This window comes from Peromyscus maniculatus, chromosome 22 (genome assembly GCF_049852395.1).
Source record: "Peromyscus maniculatus bairdii isolate BWxNUB_F1_BW_parent chromosome 22, HU_Pman_BW_mat_3.1, whole genome shotgun sequence".
Lineage (NCBI taxonomy): Eukaryota > Metazoa > Chordata > Mammalia > Rodentia > Cricetidae > Peromyscus > Peromyscus maniculatus.
Genome location: NC_134873.1, coordinates 4,587,186 through 4,608,299, shown reverse-complemented (window position 1 = coordinate 4,608,299; position 21,114 = coordinate 4,587,186). Strand labels below are relative to the sequence as shown.

At 56.9% G+C, this 21,114-nt stretch overlaps 2 protein-coding genes across 4 annotated transcripts; both read left to right on the top strand.

Moving 5' to 3' along the window:
- The first annotated feature begins 1,540 nt into the window (after positions 1–1,540).
- Positions 1,541–7,966, top strand: Cdc34 (cell division cycle 34, ubiquitin conjugating enzyme). 2 transcript variants are annotated; one of them, XM_042266899.2, is made up of 5 exons: positions 1,541–2,300; positions 4,730–4,816; positions 4,932–5,029; positions 5,159–5,293; positions 7,725–7,966. In XM_042266899.2, exons 1-5 carry the CDS (start codon positions 2,124–2,126, stop codon positions 7,765–7,767), a joined length of 540 nt encoding a protein of 179 aa, XP_042122833.1. In that variant the 5' UTR covers positions 1,541–2,123; the 3' UTR covers positions 7,768–7,966. The 2 variants fall into 2 exon arrangements, with proteins under 2 accessions (XP_042122833.1, XP_006978294.1); XM_006978232.3 differs by having other exon boundaries at positions 1,543–2,300; positions 7,721–7,966.
- A 151-nt stretch (positions 7,967–8,117) lies between these two features.
- Positions 8,118–16,598, top strand: Gzmm (granzyme M). 2 transcript variants are annotated; one of them, XM_015996965.3, is made up of 5 exons: positions 8,118–9,728; positions 14,470–14,626; positions 15,536–15,674; positions 15,751–16,020; positions 16,386–16,598. In XM_015996965.3, exons 1-5 carry the CDS (start codon positions 9,674–9,676, stop codon positions 16,557–16,559), a joined length of 795 nt encoding a protein of 264 aa, XP_015852451.1. In that variant the 5' UTR covers positions 8,118–9,673; the 3' UTR covers positions 16,560–16,598. The 2 variants fall into 2 exon arrangements, with proteins under 2 accessions (XP_015852451.1, XP_076415738.1); XM_076559623.1 differs by having other exon boundaries at positions 14,467–14,626.
- The last annotated feature ends 4,516 nt before the right edge of the window (positions 16,599–21,114 follow it).

The window sequence follows — 21,114 nt, the reverse complement described above, 5'->3', positions numbered from 1 at the left end:
CAGTTCCTCAACCAATCTGGGCTATAGAGTGAGCGAAAATCCATTCTCAGCGATGTTGAGAAACCCTGTCTCAAAAGTAAACAAACACACTGGGTGGGGGGTGGGGGAAGCAGAGGCACTCGCCTTTAATCCCAACACTAGGGAGGATCTCGGTGAGTTTGAGGCCAGCCTGGACTACAGAATGAATTCCAGGAAAGCTAGGGCTACAGAGAGACCCTATCTCAAAAAAAAAAAAAAAAAAAAAAATCCCAGCGGCTCTACCGTCAGCATCTTTCTTCTGTCTCCTGGGAGGTCTCAGCTTTCCAGAATGGGGAAGAAATGGTCCATAATCCCTGCCCGAGCTGCCAGCCCTGTTCCTGGAAAATGCCCAAGGACTAAGGCTCATCATGAGGCATTCCCGCAGCCTGGGATGGGGGCAGCCCCTTTCTTTGAGGAGGCTTGGGCTGTCCTGATCAGATGACCAGTCTCAGAGACTGGGCACTTGGGGCCATGACACCCATGTCCGAACCCGCCAGGCTAGAAGTGGGGAGACCCCAGTACCAGAGGCCAAGCCAGTACACTTCTCAGATGCTCAACACCAGGATTCAGGATGTCTGAGCCCTGGGAGTACGGAGGGAGGGGGGCCCTGTCCCTCTGTCCATCAGGGATTCCCAGTGGAGGCTGTGGGAGTGAGTGGTCACCCCAGGCACACTGAGAGGAAAGCCTGGGCTATTTGCTATGTCCGGACAACCAGATGCCACTGTAAAATGGAGGAGAGGTGCTCACAGACAGGAGGAGCGGAGAACACGAGGAGCCCTCGCAAAAGGAGGTCTTCTAGCCCAGGGGCCCAGAGTGCCGACTAGAAGGAACCCAGAGCCCCCAGGGAGAGGACAGCCAAGGCCTGGCCCTGCTGCACGTGAGGCGGCCCTGGCGCTGAGGCTCTCCCCTGGCCACATCAACCAGCCCCACCTTTGGCACTGTCTCCCTGTCCCCAAACACGCCTACTTGCTGTGCCCAGCCAGGACAGGATGGTGGCGCCTCTGTAGGTGCTGCTGTCGGTAGGGAGGTGCCCTTTCTCCAGAACGCCCACAAGCAGGGTCAGTTACCACCCACCCCTAGAGGTCACAGGGACACCGCACACACACCCAACTCTCATGACCAAAAGTCCAAGCATGGAGCGTGGGTGTCTGCACCAGACAGCCTCAGGGACTTTGCACGCCTGCTCTGGCTCCTATGACCTCCCGGGATGCCTGTCCACGGCTTTCCGGTCTGTTTAAGCAGGACTAGGGTGTGGTCAGAGGTCAGCCTGACGTGAGGCTCGAGCGCCGGGATTCAGATTCCACCTCCTGGAAGCCAGGCCTGCGGACCCCAGGTCATCGATTCTGCCTGCCCTGCTTCTAAGCAAGCGGGCGGAGAGCAAAGGGAACACCCACAGCTTCACGCTGGGAAAACGAGGCGGGGCCTGCTCCGCCCCGCCCAAGCCACGCCCAGCTTCCCGCCCACAGCCACGCCCCCCGGACGTCACAAAAAAGGCCCCCAAAGCCGCCGCTGCTGGGCCGCACCGCGCAGCCCTGCCCTGCCCGCCACCCAGCACACAGGCATCCGCCGAGCTCTTCTGGCCGGAGGCGACGGCGGCCTCCGGGGCTTCGGAAACGCAAGGCGCCTGCGCGGCAGGGCGGGGGAAGAAGACTACAGTTCCCGGCGTGCCCCGCGGGCGGGCGCGCAGACATATTCCGGACCCGGTGGAGGCGTCGCACAGGCGCATTCTAGACCCGGCAGTGGCGCGCAGGCGCATTTCCGGCCCGGCGGCAGCGGTGCGCAGGCGCATTCGAGGCCCGGGTGTGGCACGCAGGCGCATTCGGGACCCGGTGCCGGCGCGCAGGCGCATTCGAGGGCCAGTGGCTGCTGCGCGCAGGCGCATTCGGCGCGGGCCGGGCCGGGCCGAAGCGAACGCCGGGCGGGCAGCGGCGCCAGAGCGAGTGGAGCCTTCGGGGTCCCCGGGTGGTGGCGGCGGCGGTGCAGAGGAGGAAGGCGGCGGCTCTCCCCCTGCGGGCGCGCGACCCGGTCCGTCCCGCGAGCTCGTGCCGGTCCCGCGGCCCGGCCCGGCCCCGGCCCCGGGCCCCTCCGCCGCCGCCGCCACCGCCATGGCCCGGCCGCTGGTTCCCAGCTCGCAGAAGGCGCTGCTGCTGGAGCTGAAGGGGCTGCAGGAGGAGCCGGTGGAGGGCTTCCGGGTGACGCTGGTGGACGAGGGCGACCTGTACAACTGGGAGGTGGCCATCTTCGGGCCCCCCAACACCTACTACGAGGGCGGCTACTTCAAGGTGAGATGGGCCTCAGTTTACCCTTTGTACCAAGCCCCCCTCGGGTTGGCTCAGGCCCTGGGTGCAAGACGGCCCTTCCCTTTTCGTCGGGCACGTGCTGACCTAGCCCCGGGGGACCAGGGACAGCTAATGACTGGCGTGTCCCCAGGCAGTCCCCCCACCGCAAGACCCAGGGCCCTCCGGAGCCTGCGGCCAGCCAGCTTGTTCCCGGGTTGTCCTGCACCGACCAAGCACGTCCCTGGGGCAGGATCTCCCCAGGGACAGCTGCTGGCCCTGTCGCCAGGCAGTCCCCCCACCACAAGACCCTTCCGAGCCCCCTGCTGGCAAGCGTGTTCCCGGGCTGTCCCCCATCCCACGAACGTGCCCCTGGGGAAGGGTCTGCCCTGGCTGCCCACATCCCAGGACATAAAGGCCCAGGGTCAGCTACTGACTGGCATCCTCAGGCTGTCCCCCCACTCTGGAACACAAACCCCCAGAGACAGCTGCTTGCTGGCATGTCCTCAGCATGTCCCCCACTCCAGGACACAGGACCAGGGGCAGCTGCTGGCCGCTGTGTCCCCAGGGAAGGGATGTGCAGCCTGGACAGCCACCTGCTCCAGTTCCAGCAGAGGCCCTGACAGGGCTTTGGCAGACTCGCCTACTTGGACGACAGCCACCTTTAGCCCTAGCCAGGGTTTATGTAATCCATTCCAAGGGGACAGTGGAGGCAGGGGCCTGGCTGCCCACCCTGAATCCTCAGAGCTGCACCCTGGCTTCCTGCCAAGGGCTCTGGCCCCTAGAGCTCTCTGTTTGCCCCGTGGCAGGCAGCCTTTCTCAGGTTCCACTGAGCAGGTGGCTTCTTGGAGGCCTGATTTTTGCCTTCCAGGCAATGTCATCTGCCCTCTGGTGGCTTCGGGCTCAATGTACCAGATGTTTTTGTGATTGGGAGCAGAGAGCCTAGGCTGACCCAACATTGCCAAGTATAGGGACCCACATCAGTGCAGCTGTACCATCCTGCCTGCTGTGGACTGGGACTCCTAGCAGTCAGAGTCACATTCTAGAGCCAAGAGGAACAAGGTGAGGACTAGGTGGATGCACAAATCCCAGCCAGTCCAGGTCCCAGGTGCAGGTCCATGACAGATGTTTGTCCTGTGTCTTCTTTTGTGGTGGATGTCCCCACCCTTCCTGGTCAGTGACTAGGAAAGCAGCAGTCACTCCACCAGGGTAACCCTAGAGTAGGGTTCCCAGGTACAGCATATGGAGAATGGGAGTCATGTGGACACCTTTGCCTCCCACCCTAGAGTGTGGTCTGAACTGAGAAGCCACTGGCGTGTCCAGGCACTGTTAATACCTCGTGGAGCGGGGACTGCCAGGAGGACAAGCATGGACACCTGACCTGGTTCCCTCCTGTAAAGGATTGTGGGTAGAGCCTCCTAGGCTCACATTATTCTGGGACCAGCTTGGGCAGGATGTCAGTCAGATCTGCCAGCGTGGGTGCCTTCTGTGTGGTGTGGGTGGCTGAGACATGGAGCCCCTCTGAGGGGAGGGAGCTGTTTTAGAGCTTCTTCTGGGTGGCCAGCCCGTCTTACTTTGAGTGTGGCTGTCCAGGAAGGGGTGGGGGCCTTCCCGATGATGAGCCTCAGTTGGCTCTTTTTTGTTTGTTTGTTTTTGAGACAGGGTTTCTCTGAGTAGTTTTGGTGCCTGTCTTAGATCTCGCTCTGTAGACCAGGCTGGCCTCGAACTCACAGAGATTCACCTGGCTCTGCCTCCCGAGTGCTGGGATTAAAGGCGTGCGCCACCGCCGCGCGGCAATTTGCACATTTTTAAAGAGCATCTGGAGCTACAGAAGTGATAGGTCTTGTTCCAGCAAGACCACATTTCCTTCTCAGCTGTCCTGAGGGGATCAGGGTTGGAAACTCTGCACTAGGTTTGTGGATGTCCAATGGGAAGGAGTCACGGGGCAGAGCCTTCAGTTTGAATCCCTGGCTGGCTCTGAGGCCGTAGGCTACTTCCCTTAAGTGTTCCCCTTGCCCAGGGGACATTCTAGAGGCGGCCGTGGGCCTTCCTCCCCTACTGGTCTAAAGGCTGCAGGGCAGTGGGCAGGGTGAGCCTCAGCTACAAGCAGCTGCTGTGGCTAGACGGGTGGCTCCAGCTTGTCTCTGGCACCACCCTTGACCTAGGCCCCTGGGCCGGGTGGTGCAGGTATGAAGCCTGCTGACTCATCCCCTGGCTGGTCCACAGCAAGTGGCTCTGTCATCCTAAGCCTTTCCTTACCTGGGGGCCAGGTCCCAGAGGTAGTGCCCGGACTGCACAGGGACTGGGTTGGCTTCAGTGCTTGAGCAGACGAGAGGCAGCCTGTCACAGACGGTTCTTCATCCCCTCTGGGCACAGCTCAGTACACCAGTGCTCAGTGGGCTGCCATTGAGCCACCCCCACTTTCTGCCCCCCAGGCTCGCCTCAAGTTCCCCATCGATTACCCATATTCCCCACCAGCCTTCCGGTTCCTCACCAAGATGTGGCACCCAAACATCTATGAGGTAAGTCAGTCACTAGAGCACTACAGATGCCTGCCTCAGGCACAGCCCACACACACCCTCACGCCTCCCTTACACTTGGCTCACACCTCGTCTAATCCTGTCGTCACTCTTGCAGACAGGGGACGTGTGCATCTCCATCCTCCATCCCCCAGTCGATGACCCTCAGAGTGGGGAGCTGCCCTCAGAGCGGTGGAACCCCACACAGAATGTCAGGTGAGAACTGCACGTGTCCTCGCACCGTGGGCACCCCGAGACACCCTGCACCTCGTCCCTCCTTCCTGGCTCCACCAGTCCGGGGTCCCCGGGTCTGTGGGGAGCTGAGCTTGCAACCGCGACCCACAGGACCATCCTCCTGAGTGTGATCTCCCTGCTGAATGAGCCCAACACCTTCTCGCCCGCCAATGTGGACGCCTCGGTGATGTACAGAAAGTGGAAGGAGAGCAAGGGGAAGGACCGCGAGTACACAGACATCATCCGGTGAGTGCCGGGCACGGGCACGGGCACGGGCAGGACAGTGCCGCCGCCACCGCCGCCGCCAGGTCTTTGTACAGTAGATGCTGCTTGCTGTAAGAGCGAGAGATCTGGGCTTTGTGGGTGGAGTAGGGTACGCGCCCCCACAGAGCACCGCACAGACACACACGTCCTGCAGGGCAGCTCTTCTCTGTCCCCTATAACACAGCTGCTCCCTGGGGCAGCTGCTAAACGTCTCCAGTCTTCCATCCCTCTGTGTGCCCCCCAGAGGCGCTGAGTGGCCGCCCGGGATGGCCACGATCCTCCCGCGGTCTTTCTTCCTGAGTGGGTGGAGCGCTCCAGCCCCAACTCTTGTGCGGGCACCACTGGCATTTGTGTGAGCCGTCCTCAGGAGCCCGTGTGGGCAGTGTCCACACACACCATCACTGTTCGCCAGGGGTTCCCTTACACACCTAAAGCTGTGTAGAATTGCACTTACAGGGTTCTAGGCAGAGGTCAGACCCTGCAGCTCCTCAGCCCCGCTGAGTGTCCGTCCACACAGGTACCCGCTCCCAGTCTTGGTCGCTCAGTTTCTCTCTGTTGTCTGAGACAGGCTTTCCTGTAACCCCAGATCTTCCTCCTCAAGTTCCCTCTTGATGCCAGGGTGACATAACACCTCACAGCCAGCCATCCCCTGCCTCAACGCCAACCCAGGAGGACAGCGCTTGTCCCCACACAGTGACCCAAACACAGACGGGCTGGTACTGTTCCCACGCTGGCAGCGGCCCAGGCCTATCAGCAGGCATGCTGAGCAAGCCACACATGTCAGCCTGGAGCTGGACAGGACCAGTGCCCGCCCAGCAGGAGCCCTGAGCCTTGTCCTGCAGAAGGCGGGCCCGACTTCTCAGAGTTGGCACAGGCTGCAGGAAGACCTGAAAGGTTCATCAGAACCAGATGTGCCTCTGCTTCCCCTCCGCCGTGTGGCCACTGTGGTCCTGTGTGGAGGTGTCACCATGCTCACATCAGCACGGGCTGGAAGTCCCTGCAGCCCTGTCCCCATTGTCCTGCTCAGGCTGTCCTGCGGCTCACCACCCTCCTGCCTGTCTCTCAGCTGGGAAGAGGGCAAGCTGCCCTGTAGGTTTCTCTTCTTAGATTTTTGAGACAAAATCTCACTATATTGCCCTGGCCGTCCTGGAACTAACCATGTGTCCCAGGCTGGCCTCAAACTCAGAGAGCCACCTGCTTCTGCCTCCTGAGTGCTGGGATTAAAGGTGTGTGCACCGCCCTGCGGCTCAGCTATGGCTGTTCTAGTTGGCTGTTCTGTCTGTCATTTGTAAGTCTTCAGCTTGAGATTGCCATGGGCACACTCAGCCTCTCCACCACTCACTCCCTGTCAGCCTGACAGTCGGGGCTAGAATGGTGGGGGGGGGGGGCTGCTGTGGGCTCTGCCCTGCACGGAGCACTGCAGAAAGAACCAGTGGAGGATCTGCTGTGGTCACTGCAGGCTCCTCCTGGCGGCGCCTTCGGCCTCGTTCCCTGGCTGCTTCCTTGCGGTGTCCCTGTCCCAGAACAGAAGCCCCGGGCTATTTTTACCATTCTGACTCCAGGCGCCACTTGCTGTGACCATGAGGAGGCCTGTGCTGCTCCTGGGACTCCCCTGAGAGCCGGTGTCTAGCCACGGGGACGGGACAGCTGGACATCTGTGGGAAGGGCCTTGAGACTGGTCTAGGCTGTTCTGATGTGCTGTCATGGTGGCCCCTCCAGCCCGGTCTTGTACCCCATTCTCTCTGTGGGAAGGAAGCTCAGACCGGCATCTGCCCTACCCTTCACCTTTCCCATCAGGACCTGCACCCTGAGGACGGCCCTGGCCCCTGGGGGCACTCGAGGCTCTGGCCCAGGCCTGATTGCTTTGTTAAGTGGCTGCCCTGTGCAGGGGAGCTCTCGCTGTGTGGCTTCAGAGTGAGGCCAGGGCAGCCTGGCGTCCTGGCTCCCCCAGGCCACCCTCAGCTGCAGTTGGCGAGTTTGTTTGGGGGTGTCGGTGTGGGGGTGTGGGGGTGCACACACAGAGAACCCAGGGGACAAAGTGTGGTGTCCCCGCCCTGTCACTTTCCTCCTGTGTGCTCCCCACCGCACTGGCCGTGCGGGCCGCGGCTGCCGCGCTGCGGCTGGTGCGGGTGCTAGAACTGGGCGCAGGTCCCGGGCCTCGCAACAGGCGCTCTTCCTGCGTGCTCTCCGGCCTGTCTGGCCGTAGACGGTCCCACTGCAGCCCCAGGCAGCCCCAGGCTCAGCGCTTCCTCCTCAGCCTCCAAGTGCCCGGCAGCAGGCCTGGTCCACACCTGCCGGGGTTGCTTTCCTGCCTGGAGCTGGTCACTAAGGCCGCCCACCATCCCCCCTCTTCATTGTCTTTGGGATCCGGGGTGCCTGGCCGGGGCCTCACCTCCCCTGTCTCCCCAGGAAGCAGGTCCTGGGGACCAAGGTGGACGCGGAGCGTGATGGCGTGAAGGTGCCCACCACGCTGGCTGAGTACTGCGTGAAGACCAAGGCGCCGGCGCCCGACGAGGGCTCGGACCTCTTCTACGATGACTACTATGAGGATGGCGAGGTGGAGGAGGCCGACAGCTGCTTTGGGGACGAGGAGGACGACTCTGGCACCGAGGAGTCCTGACCGCGCCCCGAAATAAACTTACAGATTTTACCTCAGCAGGACCGTGTGGGCCTCGGGCGACAGACTACCTCACTGAGGTTCCCTGTGGGCTCCCGTCCTGCGACCCTTAGGTCCTCTTACCCCGTGGTGCCTGGCAGACACCCCACCCGGCTCACAGATGGTGACAAGTCTGGGAGGCTGGGGACCGCCTGGTGGGAGGCAGAGACTCCATCCCAGCCCGCCCGCAGGGCTTTGGTGTGTGTGAAATCCAAATAAAATGGCTTTCGGAGAAGCTGGGAGACGCAGCCAGGACGGTAGGATGGGCAGGAAACACTGGTAACGGTCTGTTCATCGTGCTCAATGGTCAGCAGGGGCCCCAGGCCCAGGAGCAGCTCCTTGCTGCCTGCAGATCATGCTGGCCTGCATCCGGCAGTGCGGCTGCACCATCGGCCTGTGCCCACCTCAAGCCTGCAGTCAGGAGGCCTGGGCCTGGGGTCTGTGTCTCTGGAAAGTCCTGGATGCCGAGGCGTGTGGAGGCCCGTATCCCAGCAGTTCTTGGGGTCCAGGTACTTCCTCGGCTCTGGAAACTCCAGTGCCTGCCTGAGGAGTCCCTGTGGCCAGGGCACTGCGATGCAGCCTCGAGACTCCCCAGAGAAAGGCGGGGTGAGTCTTACTCTAACAGACTGAAGTAATCCTGTGCTGAGATGACAGACCTGCCCTGCCGCTTACGATGTGCTGGGGTCGAACCCAGGACTTTAAACCACTGATGGTGTGTGTGCCATGTAAAGAAGGGAAAAGATGCCGGGCGGTGGTGGTGTACACCTTCAATCCCAGCACTCGGGAGGCAGAGGCAGGCGCGTCTCTGAGTTCTACAGATTGAGTTCCAGGACAGCCAGGGTGGTTGCACAGAGAAACCAAAAGTGAAACACTGTCACTTCCCCAGAAGTGGGCCAGTTACTCCAGAGTTGAGTCTCTGGAACAAAGCCATACTCTACTGAACTGGACTTCAAGGGACCTCTGCCAGTCATCGCCGAGAACAGGAGGAGGCTGGGAGTGGGGACGGCACGGGCCTGGTGCCCGGCCATGGCATTGCACTTCCTGCCGCTGTTAGCAGTTAAGATGGTAAGAAAGCAAGGCGCAAGGGGTGGCGGCGCACGACTCCAGTCCCAGCACTCTGGGGCAGAGGCAGGCTAATAATCCTGATGAATTCAAACCCAGAACCCAGCCTAGTATACAAAGTGAGTTCCAGGACAACCAGAGCTACGTAGACCTGCCTCAAAAAAAAAAAAAAAAAAGCACCTCAGGCCATCCTGTGCTGCATACAATTTGAAGCCAGCCTGGTAACCTGGTCTCATAGAGTTCAGGCCAGCAACAGGGCTCTGGGTGAAGGCTTGGCACCACTGGGCACAGTGCCAGTCCAGGGCCCATGGTGGGAGGAGAGGACGCACCCCTGCAAGTTGTCTTCTGTTGGGGTTGGGTTGTCAGCCAGGCCGTGGGTTCGCCCCAGTGCTCAAGGAAGCAAAAATTCCTAAAAACACCAGGAAAACGGTCACTGGGGACTGATCACTGGACTCCACTGCAGCCCCAGAGACGTGGCTTTGTCTGACTTCAAAGACACTTTCTAAAACCACCCAGAGCAGGGTGTGAAGGAGGAGCTGGCACTTGCGCTGGGTGGGCGGGTCTCAGAAGGCCACCTGTCCTCACAGGAAGAGAGTGGGGAGCCACCCCCCCCTTCACCCCGGGTCCACAAGTCCTGAACCAGCATGGCGGTCCACCAGTCCCTGCTGCTCTTGCTGGCCCTGGAGACACTGTGGGCAGGTGAGCATGAAGGGGAAACAGGCCTAGAGCCCGGTTTTCGGGGCTCTGGATGGGAGAGGTGGGTTTGTGTACTGGGAAATTAGATAATCCAGATCTCTGAGGATTGGTGTCTGTGCAAGAGCATACACTGAGTAAACCTAAACCCTGAGCTCAGAAGTTGAGTGAGGCAGGAGGATCGCCATGGTTCAGTTAGAGTGAGACTTTATCTCAAAAACCTAAAGTGGGTTCAGGATATATCTAAGTTGGTGGGCCATGTGCCTGGCATATGCCAAGCCTGGGTTCCATCCTGCATAACCCAGGCATGGTGGAGCATGCCTGTCATCCCAGCGCAGGAGGTGGAGACCAGAGGACCAGACATTTAAAGCCAACCTCCGCTCTGCTGGGTAGAGGCCAGCTGGGTCTCATGCCCTGCTTTGGAAAAGAAGGGAAGGGGTACACAGCATGGTGGTACATGCCTTTAATCCCAGAACTCGGAGGCAAGTGAATCCCTTGAGTTCAGGCCAATCAGGGCTACATGATGAGACCTTGAAAGCTGGGCAGTGGTGGTGCATGCCTTCAATCCCAGCACTCGGGAGGCAGAGGCAGGTGGATCTCTGAGTTTGAGGACAGCCTGCCTGGTCTGTAGATGGAGTTCAGGACAGCCAGGGCTGTCCATCTCCAGGGGAAAAAACAAAACAATAGGTATGCCTTGAGCCCAGCACTAGGGCAGGAGACAGGATCCCTGGGGCTCAAGCTGAATCATTGCACTCCAAGCTTGAGACCTTGTCTCAAACAGTTAAGGTATAGAGTGATGTGGAAGACACAAGACTTGATGTCTGGCCGCCATACACGTGTACACACACACATTTATTTTTGAGACAAGGTTCAAGATTGTAGTCCTGGCTGACCTGGAACTCACAGAGGTCTGTTTGCCTCTGCCTCCCAAGTGCTTTACTTTGACACAAAGTCTGTGTCTGTGTAGCCCTGGAACTCACTCTGTAGACCAGGCTGGCCTGGAACTCAAGAGATCCACCTGGGTGTGCACACTACCACTCAGCTCAATCCTTGAAGCTTAAAAAAAAAATGAAGAAACCTAAACCAAGTGTAAATGAAAGAGAAAGCTCTGTGGCTTCACGGGAGTCAGCTCCCACACTCCCAGGCCAACCTGTATCTGTAGAGCTGTGCAGCAGCCAGCACCCATACTGAGTAGCTTTCCACCACCCACGGAAGTTTCTCACCCGTGCAGTGCTTTTCTTCCCCTGTAAAAAATAACCTTTATTTTCAGACAGTGTTTCATGTAGCCCAGGCTGGCCTGGACCCATGTAGCTGAGGATGGCCCCGAAATCCCAATCCTCCTGCTTCCACCTCCCCAAGACTGCAAGGCCGGCTATGTGCCACCTACTATATCTGGTGGAACATGCTAGGTGAGAGAGAGTGCTCGGCCCACTGATGCAGGCCCAGCCCACTGAGGCGCAGCCCCAGCCCCTCTCCATACTTTAAAATCACATTGGGAGACCAAGGCAAGATCTCAAGGAGTTTAACCTCAGCCTTGGCTACATTGTGTCTCCACCAACTCTCAAGACAAAAGTTACTGTGTTGTCTGAGAGTGGGCAGTCCACAACTTAGGTTCGAGTTGTTACAGTTGCAAAATGCCAATTTCCTCTCTCCTCCTTGATCTTTTGAGAAGGTTCTAACCAATTGTGAGTGTTCGAAACTTAGAGGGTGAGGCTGGGCAGTGGTGGCGTACACGTTTAAACCCAGCACTTGGAGGCAGAGGCAGGTGGATCTCTGTGAGTTCGAGGCCAGCCTGGGCTACAGAGTGAGTTCCAGGAAAGTCGTCAAAGCTACACAGAGAAACCCTGTCTCAAAAAACAAAACAAAACAAAAAAAAATTAGGAGGGTGGTGGTGCACACCTCTAATCCTAGCAGTGAGGGTTTGCCATGCTCCGGGAGGTTTTTGCATCAGGGCAATTATGGGCGACTGTCACTCTGATAGAGAACCCCCCAGGTGAGTCTTAATTCTGCCCCTATAGAAGGAAGTAGAAGGAAGATGCCCCTGAGAAGGAGAGACCTGAAGAGCCTCCAGGTTTTGTATACAGTGTTCTGTCTGCACATAGGGCACCAGATCTCATTACAGATGGTTGGGAGCCACCATGTGGTTGTTGGGAATTGAACTCCGGACCTTTGGAAGAGCAAGCAGTGCTCTTAACCCCTGAGCCATCTCTCCAGTTTTTAAGAAAGAGAAATTACTAAGTCTCTCAAGCCCTTCAGTTCCTCCCTTGTCTTATCCCAAGGCTTTTGTTCCTTAAACTCCGGCAGAGCAGAGTGGAGGGCTTTGTTTTTTGAAGATATCCCCCCCCCCCCCCCCCCCCCGCAGCCGCTCAGTATTCAGTATTCCCAAATTAGTGCCCACAGGCCAAAAGCTTCCACTGGAATCTTCGGCCCACATTCCTCATGATATTGTTGGATTGACTCTAATTCTCCCCCATGAATCTGCGTCCAGAGTCCCACAGTCGGAAAAGCAAGGACACAGCTCATCTACAAACTCCAAGAGCCCCTGTACAAGTGAGTATACAAACACCAGCCCGTAGCGGCTTCTCTCAGACTGCTAAGGCCGCAGGGGCTGCTCATTCCCGGATGCTGTTTCCTGTGCACCAGGTCCAGCACTAGGGAAATTCTCTTACCCTAAGTTCCTTCCTATTAAACCTGCACAATATCCATATACTTAACCCTATATGTTTACCTAATTTTATAGATAGAAATTGAGAGAGAGAGAGAAACCTAGACAGAGAGAGATATACTTGCTGCAGCCTAACTTTTATTACTTGCTTCATCTATATACAGTTTTTGCTCCAGAAGAATAAAATGCCACCGCCTTAACCTTAATACAAGACCAGACATGTCCAACTGCTTCCGCGGTGTGCCCTCCCCCACTCACTTCCTCTGCACCCAAGCCCCTAACTTGGGCCTAGTTCTGGCGCCATGTGTGGGAGGCCAGCCCCCACCTTTTTTTTTTTTTAAAGATTTATTTATTTATTATGTACACAGAAGAGGGTGCCAGATCTCATTACAGATGGTTGTGAGCTACCATGTGGGTGCTGGGAATTGAACTCAGGACTTCTGGAAGAGCAGCCAGTGCTCTTAACCTCTGAGCCATCTCTCCAGCCCCAGCCCCCACCTTTTAAAAGGGTTTGTATGAGGAGAGAGGAACAAGAAACTTCTGGATAGAAAGATAGCGAAGAGGAGAGAGTCAGAAACACAGGATAGCTTTGGGAGGACCTGGATCAAAACCCAACATCCCTTCTGGCTCTTCAAAGGGGCTTTTATAACAATGCCAAGGGGCGGGGCCAAGACCTCCCCCTTGCTAGATCAAAGCACACGGCACAGCCAAGGGTAGACCCTTCCAAACACATGGTAACCACGCCCGCCCTGGTCAAATCATCCCCTTAAGCAGTACTGCTGGATAAAGAAGCTCATATTCTCGGACCCTGGGTAAGTTCTCACTAGGAAACCTTGTGGGTCTCTGCAGAATGGCCTCAAAGGCTGCCTGGGGTAGGTGTAGACTGGCCATGTGGCCCAGAGTGAGGCAGGATCTTTAAGAAATGATGGAAAATCGAGATATTTTGAGTTGGTTCACATTAAATTCATTTATTTTAAATTTTGGGTGTTTTTTGTTTGTTTGTTTGTTTTGTTTTGTTTTTTAACGACAGGGTTTCTCTATAGCCCTGGCTGTCCTGGAACTCACTCTGTGGACCAGGCTGGCCTATTTTAAAATTTTAATCCTGATCCTGATTCCACCTTCCCAGGGCTGGGATGACAGGCATGCACCACTAGACGTTGTTTCTGTGGTGTGTGTGTGGGGGGGGGGGGACACGGGACTGGAACCCAGGGCTTTGTGTGCAGTGGACAAGCGCTCTACTCATCAATATGGCAATGAAGTTTAGAGAAACAATTCACACACTGCTCAGCTCACTGAAGTTCAGAAGCCACACAGAAATATAGGCACAAGCCAGACGGTGGTGGCGAACGCCTTTAATCCCAGCACTCAGGAGGCAGACGCAGGAGGATCTCTGTGAGTTCGAGGCCAGCCTGGGCTACAGCCTGTCTCGAAAAGCCAAAAAAAAGAAAAGAAAAGAAAAAAGGAGTGTAGGCACCCCCACAGCCCCAAGAACACTCACCCCACACCCTGGTACCCACAAATCCACTTCCTGTTGTGGAGTTTCACACTGTGTGGCCTTTTGTGTCTGATTTCCCCCCAGCACCGTTTCCTCTAGGCCCTTCCATTGTTACGGCGTCAGAACCTACTCCTGGCTAGTGTGTGAGCAGAGCCAGTCACTCATACATGCACACCCTCCCCTGTGGCTGCCACAGGGGAGACTTCCTCTCATTTCACGTTTTATTTTGTAATTACCTTTTTGAAGTTTGGGATGGTGGTGAGTGTAGTGCCCTCAGAGGCTTCAGAAGGGAGTGTCAGCTCCCCTGGAGCTGTGAGTCACCTGCAGTGCGTGCTGGAAACTGAACTCAGGTACCGTGTGAGATCAGCTGGAGGTTCCCTTGCCCTCTGAGCCGTCTCCAGCCCTTCACTCACATTTTAGGCCTGGCCTCTGACAGCTGAGAGCATCTGATCAGTTGGGCCTAGTGGGATCTGGGACAGCTCAGTAGGGATTTCAGACAGCAGATCTGCCCGATTCAGGGCTTCCAGGCTTTGAGGAAGGTTGGGTGCAGCCCCCCTAACCTGCTTCTCTGTCTCACTTTTCAGCAGGCAACACATTTGAGACCCACATCATTGGGGGTCGAGAGGCTGCCCCACACTCTCGCCCATACATGGCCTCTCTACAGAAAGCTGGGTCTCATGTGTGTGGGGGAGTCCTGGTGCATCCGAAGTGGGTGTTGACGGCTGCCCACTGCCTGTCTGAGCCGTGAGTATCCCACTCCCCCCACCTACACCCCCAGAAAGACTCCCTGGCTTAAGGCACTGAAGGACTCAGGCCTACCAGTTCAGGCCAACCCTCTCAGGGCTATCTAGGCTGTTGGTTCTGGTCCAGTGGGTCACATGGTACAGGAAAGAATGCCTCCATCTGACACCCAGCAACCTGTGAAAACCAGCCTGCCAGTGAGACAGAGCCTGCGTAGCAAGAACTGTCCTCAAGACACCACTAAATAGATCCATCCTGGGAGGGACATCGTTAATGGTAGAGTGCCTGCCTAATGCCTTCTCTCATCCTCAACCCTGAAGAAAAAATCCTGAGCCCTGAACAAAAGGAAGCAGCTCTCGAGTGTGCTGGTGCAAGCCTTTAATCCTCAAGGAGGCAGAAGCAGTGGATCGCTACATGATCGAGATAGTTCTAGGCCAGCCAGGGTCAGATAGTAAGATCTTATCTTAAAAACAAACAAAATTAAAAAAAAAAAAAAACAACCCAAAGTTAGCTCATGTATTCCAGAAGTCTAGGCTTCAGGTATGGCTTGATCCAGGTGTTGACTTGAGGACCTCTCCCATGGCTGCAATGTGGACCCGAGTCCTATGGAAAGAAGTTATTTCTCTGTAGTTTGGACAGATGCAGGAAGTCAACACAAGCCCACCCCAGAGCAAACCACAGAAGAAAGGCTGTAGTTGGGGGATGGGGGTGTTGAGCTCTTCAAGAATCCCCGAATCTGGCGCTGAGCAGGAGCCAGAGCAGGAAGGCACCTGGGGGAGGAGGTTTGTGAAGATGGAAGATGATCTGTCAGCAGTGGGCTGGGAGGATCTGTGGGTGCGGGAAGGGAGGATCGGCAGTTCCCTGGCTGTGGGCGGCTGTGGGCAGCTGTGGCGAGCGGGTTCTGCATTGCAGCCTGGAGCAGCTGAAGCTGGTGCTGGGCCTGCACCACCTCCACGACTTCCAAGATCCAGGCCTCACCTTCTACATCGCAAGAGCCATCAAGCACCCTGGCTACAATCGCAACTATGGGAAGGACCTGGCGCTGCTGAAGGTGCAGGACTGAGGGGCAGAGGGCCGCCCTGGCCCCGCTCCCCTCACCCGCTCACTGGGCCCTCCTGTCTCCGCAGCTGGATGGGCGGGTGCAGCCCAGCAGGAATGTCCGACCGCTGGCCTTGCCAAGGAAGAGCCAAGCCAGGCCCGCAGAAGGCGCTTGGTGCAGCATCGCTGGCTGGGGAGTAACCCACCGAGGCAGGCACCTGGCTCCGGCCCTGCGGGAGTTGGATCTGCGTGTGATGAACACCCGCATGTGTAACAACAGCCGCTTCTGGAACGGTGCCCTCGAGGACGACATGCTGTGCTTGCAGGCGGCGGAGTCCAAGAGCCAGGCACCCTGCAAGGTGAAAGGGATGGCCTGGAGGCCAGGCCTGGGCCGCAACCCAAGCTGGCTTCTGACACCTATTGGGAGAGGGGGAAACTAAGATTCATCTCATTTCTCAGATGCAGAAACCCAGGCCCCCGGAGAGTAAGCAGGCTGTCTAGGTTGGAAGTCAGGAAGGCAGAGAGTTGTGGTTTGAAATCCAGCATCACAGAGTCGTCATCTGGGCCCAGAGCAAAGGCCCTGGGGTAGAAAGGAGAGAGAGAACAGAGGAAGGAAGACAGGACAGGGATGCACATGTAGCTTGTCAGCAGCCCCAGAGCCCCCCAGGTCCCTGGTCCCCTGATGCAGATGCAGAAGCTGACCTGTGTCCCTCACCTCCGGCAGGGTGACTCTGGAGGGCCTCTGGTGTGTGGCAAAGGCCAGGTGGATGGCATCCTGTCTTTCAGCTCCAAACACTGCACAGGCATCTTCAAGCCCCCTGTGGCCATCGCCGTGGCCCCCTACAGCCCTTGGATCAGGAAGATCATCCGTGGGTGGCCACATCAGCCTCTGGCCTGATGTTCCAGATGAGCTGGATACTCACTGGCCCGGGGTGGGGGTGGGGGGACGGGGGACCTTGCTGTACCTCTAAATAAATAAGGGACCAGTAAATCATGATGCATCTGTTGAACCCACCGCTGTCTGCCTGTGGCCTCTGGGAGCTTCCATTTTTCCCCTATAATGCGAAGGCAGTCCTTCTCAGTGGCTGTCAGGAGAGTTCTAGGACGCAGGAGGGCCAGGGAGGTGGCACTCGCCTGCTTGGAGCCAAGGCAAGAGCAAATAGCAACAGCTTGGCCAGCAGGGGGCGCCAACTGCCCTCTGTGGCTGTCACATGAGGTGGGGCGATGGGAAGGCTCCACAAGGAGCACCCCGACTTCTGTTTTACTGACACCTCAACACAAGCAGCTAAAGTATCGTTCTAGTGGGTGTCAGCATCAGTTCAGAACATCCCATCACTGGGTTTTCAACCCAGAACGAAGCCCCTTCCCCATGAGGGGTCATTCCAACGCCTCCCCAGACTCTTCTTCCCTCTGTGGGTTCTCCTGGACATTTCCTGTCACGTGATCTCACACTGTGTGGCCTTTGTGTCCTTTCACATGGTGGCAGGTGTAGGATCCTCCTTCGTCTAACTACCTGGGTTCTTTGGGCTCTAAATTAAATCAACAGAAAATAGATCAGCAGGAAAGAAACCATCACCACGGTGTGTTAGATAAATTCACATCAAGGTGCCTGGAAAACATGGCACTCAGCCCTTACCTGACATCTCTGCAGTGGGGAGGCTGAGGCAGGAGGATTGCCTCAATTTCAAAGTCAATCCAAGCTATGTGACACCCTGGCCCAAAAGCGGGGGTGACTTATCCCTACAGCCTCCACCCAGAATATTCTTTTTTCCCCTTGAGATAGAGTCCCGTCAGCCCAGGCTGGCCTCAAACTCCATGTCTACGGTAGCTGAGGATGACCTTAAAATCCTGGTCCCCCCTCTGCCACCTCCTGGGTGCTGGGGTGACAGGCATGCTGTATACACCCTCTGGAAGCCACTGCTCGGGGAGCCTGCTCTGCTTAGCTGTTCTCCTTGTTTCTTTCACAAAAACAGCTTTGCAAGAACAGGAAGTCTGAGAAAGGCCAGCCAGAAGTCAGGGTAGAGGGTGGAATGTCAGCGATGAAGCTTCAGTGCCTTCGGTGGCTGATTTCCCACCCTGCCCTTTGTCCCAGATCGCTGGGCTGGCTCAGCCTTGTTCTCTGCCCCAGGGAACATCCCCTGCCTCACCCGCCTTCTGGACTGGGTGGCCCTGGCTCTATAAAACAGGTTTCAAAGGTATCAGTGGATTAACTTGGTTTTATAGACAGAGAAAGGCCTGGGAAAAACAAAATTGGGAGTGGTGGGTGGGCCTGGGATACCAGCCCTCGGAGGCCAGAGTGGTCAAGGCAAGACTTCTAGGGAGGCCTGGGCTACAGAGCCAGATGGAAGTGAAAAAAGAAGAAGAAAAAAAAGGGGGGGGGCTGGAAAGACCGCTCAGAGGTTAAGAGCACTGGCTGCTTTTGCAGAGGACTTGGGTTTGAAACCCAGCACCCACATGACAGCTCAGGGACCACCTGTGACTTAGGTTCCAGGGGCTCAGACACCTCCTTCTGGCCTCTGGAGCCCCCTCCCCAAAATAAAAATAAATCTTAGAAGAAGAGTGAGGTGGAGGCATGAGGCTCAGAAGTTCAAGGTCAGCCTCTGCTAGGGATTTAAGGCCAGCCTGGGCTACATGAGACCCTGTCATCCTGCCCCACCTCCCCAGTGAAAGGCATGTGCCAGCTGTTTCTGCACTGTGGAAGCCCAGGGGAGGCCAACACTGGACTAATCAACTCTCACCCCAACACTGTCTTTCTCCTTTTATTTTTCTTTTTATTTGTTTGTTTTGATTTTTTGCAACAGGATCTCAGTAGCCCTGGCTGTCCTGTAACTCCCTATAGAGACCAGACTGGCCTCAAACTCACAGAAATGGCTCCTGCCTCTGGCTCCCCAGTGCCTGGACTAGGGGAGCACACCACCACACCCCACTCTTGGTCATTTTGAGACAATGTCTTACTCTATCCCAGGCTGGCCTTGAAAACTCTTGGTAATCCTGTGCCTCAGCCTTCAGGGCGTAGGGAGTCACACGTGTGAGCCACCTTGGCTGGCTGGCCTCGTCTTCCATGGGCATTTTGCCACTTCTGACCCTTCCACAAACAGCCCTGAAACCCTGGGCTGTGTATGTGCAAGTTAACCTTAGGCATCAACAAAAATTGTTTCAGTTTTGTTGTTGTGAGAAAGTCTCTCTGTGTAGCCCTGGTTGTCCTGGAACTCTCCCTGTGGACCGGGCTCAGAGATCTCTAACCCAGAGATCCACCTGCTTCTGCCCCCAGAGTGCTGGGGTTGAAGGTGTGCACCTCCATACCCAGATTGTTGGTTTGTTTGTTGGTTGTCTGAGACAGGGTCTCTTACTGGGACCTGGGACTCACTGAATTGGCTAGCCTGCTGTCCAGTGATTCCCGGAGATTTGCCTATCCCTCCCTTCCAGCCCTGGGATTACAAGCCCTGGACACCACTTCAGGCTTCCTGTGCAGACTGGAACACAGATCTTTATGTCTGAGCAACAGGCTTTTACAGATTTAGCAGTCTCCCCAGCTCACTCTAAGTTTTCTTCTGCTGGTTGACATCTTTGGGGCTAAGCCAGGAGGTGTGAACACACTCCTTTAATCACATCACTCAGGAAGGAGAGGCAGGCAGACCCCTGAGTTCAAGGCCAGGCTGGGCTACAGAGCAAGTTCCAGGACAGCCAGAGCTACATAGAGAAACCTCGTCTTGAAAACTTAAAAAAAAAAAAAAAAAGCTGGGTGGTGGTGGCGAACGCCTTTAATCCCAGCACTTGGGAGGCAGAGCCAGGCGAATCTCTGTGAGTTCGAGGCTAGCCTGGTCTACAGAGTGAGTTCCAGGAAAGGTGCAAAGCCACACAGAGAAACCCTGTCTCAAAAAACAAACAAACAAACAAATCATTGAAGCTTTTACCCATAAACCCCCAAACACTCACCCATGGCCCCTTCCCATGGATGTGGTGGCCTCTGTCCCTGACTGTCCCTCTAGCAAGACTGGTACAGCCTAAAGAAGGAAGTGGCCAGCTGGGCCTCAGCCACCAGCCTGAATGCTCACGGCCAGCTGGACTTCCTCTCTGCTCTCAGTCTCCTGGCGGGGTTCTGGGGCAGCTCCAACTGGACACAGATCAGAGGGGCCCGGCCTGTGTGTGGCAGGCCAGATGTTGACTGATGCTGTCCAAGCCTTCTCAGCTGTCCCCAGATGCCACGAAGAGCAGGAGTCCCGGGGCTTACAATGAGCGGGACCCCCTCTGTGAACAATATGCAGACTGGAGTGCTCGCCCCACCTGGGAGTGGAGACCCACGTGGTTTTCTCTCCTTGCTCTCTCTCCCTCCCCAACCTCTTGAGGCAAGACTGGACTCTGTTGCCTAGTCTGCTCTCGAGCTCCCAGTGATCCTCCTGCTTCAGCTTCCCGAGTGCTAGGATGACAAACCTGTACCAGCACACCCAGTTTCCCCCAGGACAGCACTGGCTGGCCTATGCTGGACACCAGACCCAGCTCCTCAGCAGATCCCTACATACAGCAGGGTGGGAACCGCCAGGCTGAGTGCCCGGGGTGGCTAAGGCCGGGCCTGGGAGCGACGACAGGGTTCCGGAAACATCACACCGTGAAGAGCCAAGTGGGAGACCACCATACCACAGCTAGCCGCGTCCCAGAGCCACCCACAGGCCACCGTGAGCAGCGAGCACGGGACACAGAAGACCTGGTCTCAGGATCCGCAGCTCGCGTGCAGCCAGCACGGTGCACAGGCCTGCTGTGTGCGCATGCCTGCCGTGTGCCCATGCCTGCCCTGTGCGCAGGCCTGCCGTGTTGGCTGCTGTTCTGTTGCCCTGATAAATAAAACACGTATGGCCACGAATGGAAGAAAGTTTATTTGGGCTTACGGTTCCGAGGGTGGGGCGGCGTGGACTAGGTGGCGAACAGACGAGGAAGAGTTCACATAGGGAACCACAGCACAGAGCAGAGAGAGCGAACTGAAAACGGGGTGAGACTTTTCATCCCAACGCCCACCGACCCGCGGTGACATACTTCTTCCACATACTTCCTCCAGCGAGGCTGCACCTCCTCCACCTCCCCAAGCCAGGCCAAGCATTCCAATGCCTGAGAGCGCGCAGGGGGTGGGGTGGGGGGGTGTCACCTCAGCCAGACCTCCCCACATCCTCTCTGCATTTGAGAGGACGGTCCTAAGTTTTAGGCCAGCGTGGAAAGAGAGGAGCCTGAGACAGAAGGAAAAGAGGTCTGGAGAGGTGGCTCAGCGGTTAAGAGCTCTTGTTGCTCTCAGAGAGGACTTGGGTTCAATTCCCAGGACCCACAGGCAGCTCACAACCCGCTTCGGTTCCACGGAATCCAGTGCCCTCTTCTGGCAGGGCCGGGACCTGTACCCATGCGGGGCACAGATTATGCGGACAAACGCACATACACATGAAATAAAACGAAATAAACCTCATCTATAC

Bases quoted from the DNA above. Each gene is read 5' to 3' on its own strand.
- Cdc34 (XM_006978232.3), top strand. From the start codon at position 2,124: ATGGCCCGGCCGCTGGTTCCCAGCTCGCAGAAGGCGCTGCTGCTGGAG. The intron at 2,301-4,729 runs GTGAGATGGGCC...TCTGCCCCCCAG, and splicing joins ACGAGGGCGGCTACTTCAAG to GCTCGCCTCAAGTTCCCCAT. The intron at 5,294-7,720 runs GTGAGTGCCGGG...CTGTCTCCCCAG, and splicing joins GAGTACACAGACATCATCCG to GAAGCAGGTCCTGGGGACCA.
- Gzmm (XM_076559623.1), top strand. From the start codon at position 9,674: ATGGCGGTCCACCAGTCCCTGCTGCTCTTGCTGGCCCTGGAGACACTG. The intron at 9,729-14,466 runs GTGAGCATGAAG...CTCACTTTTCAG, and splicing joins CCTGGAGACACTGTGGGCAG to CAGGCAACACATTTGAGACC. The intron at 16,021-16,385 runs GTGAAAGGGATG...CACCTCCGGCAG, and splicing joins AGAGCCAGGCACCCTGCAAG to GGTGACTCTGGAGGGCCTCT.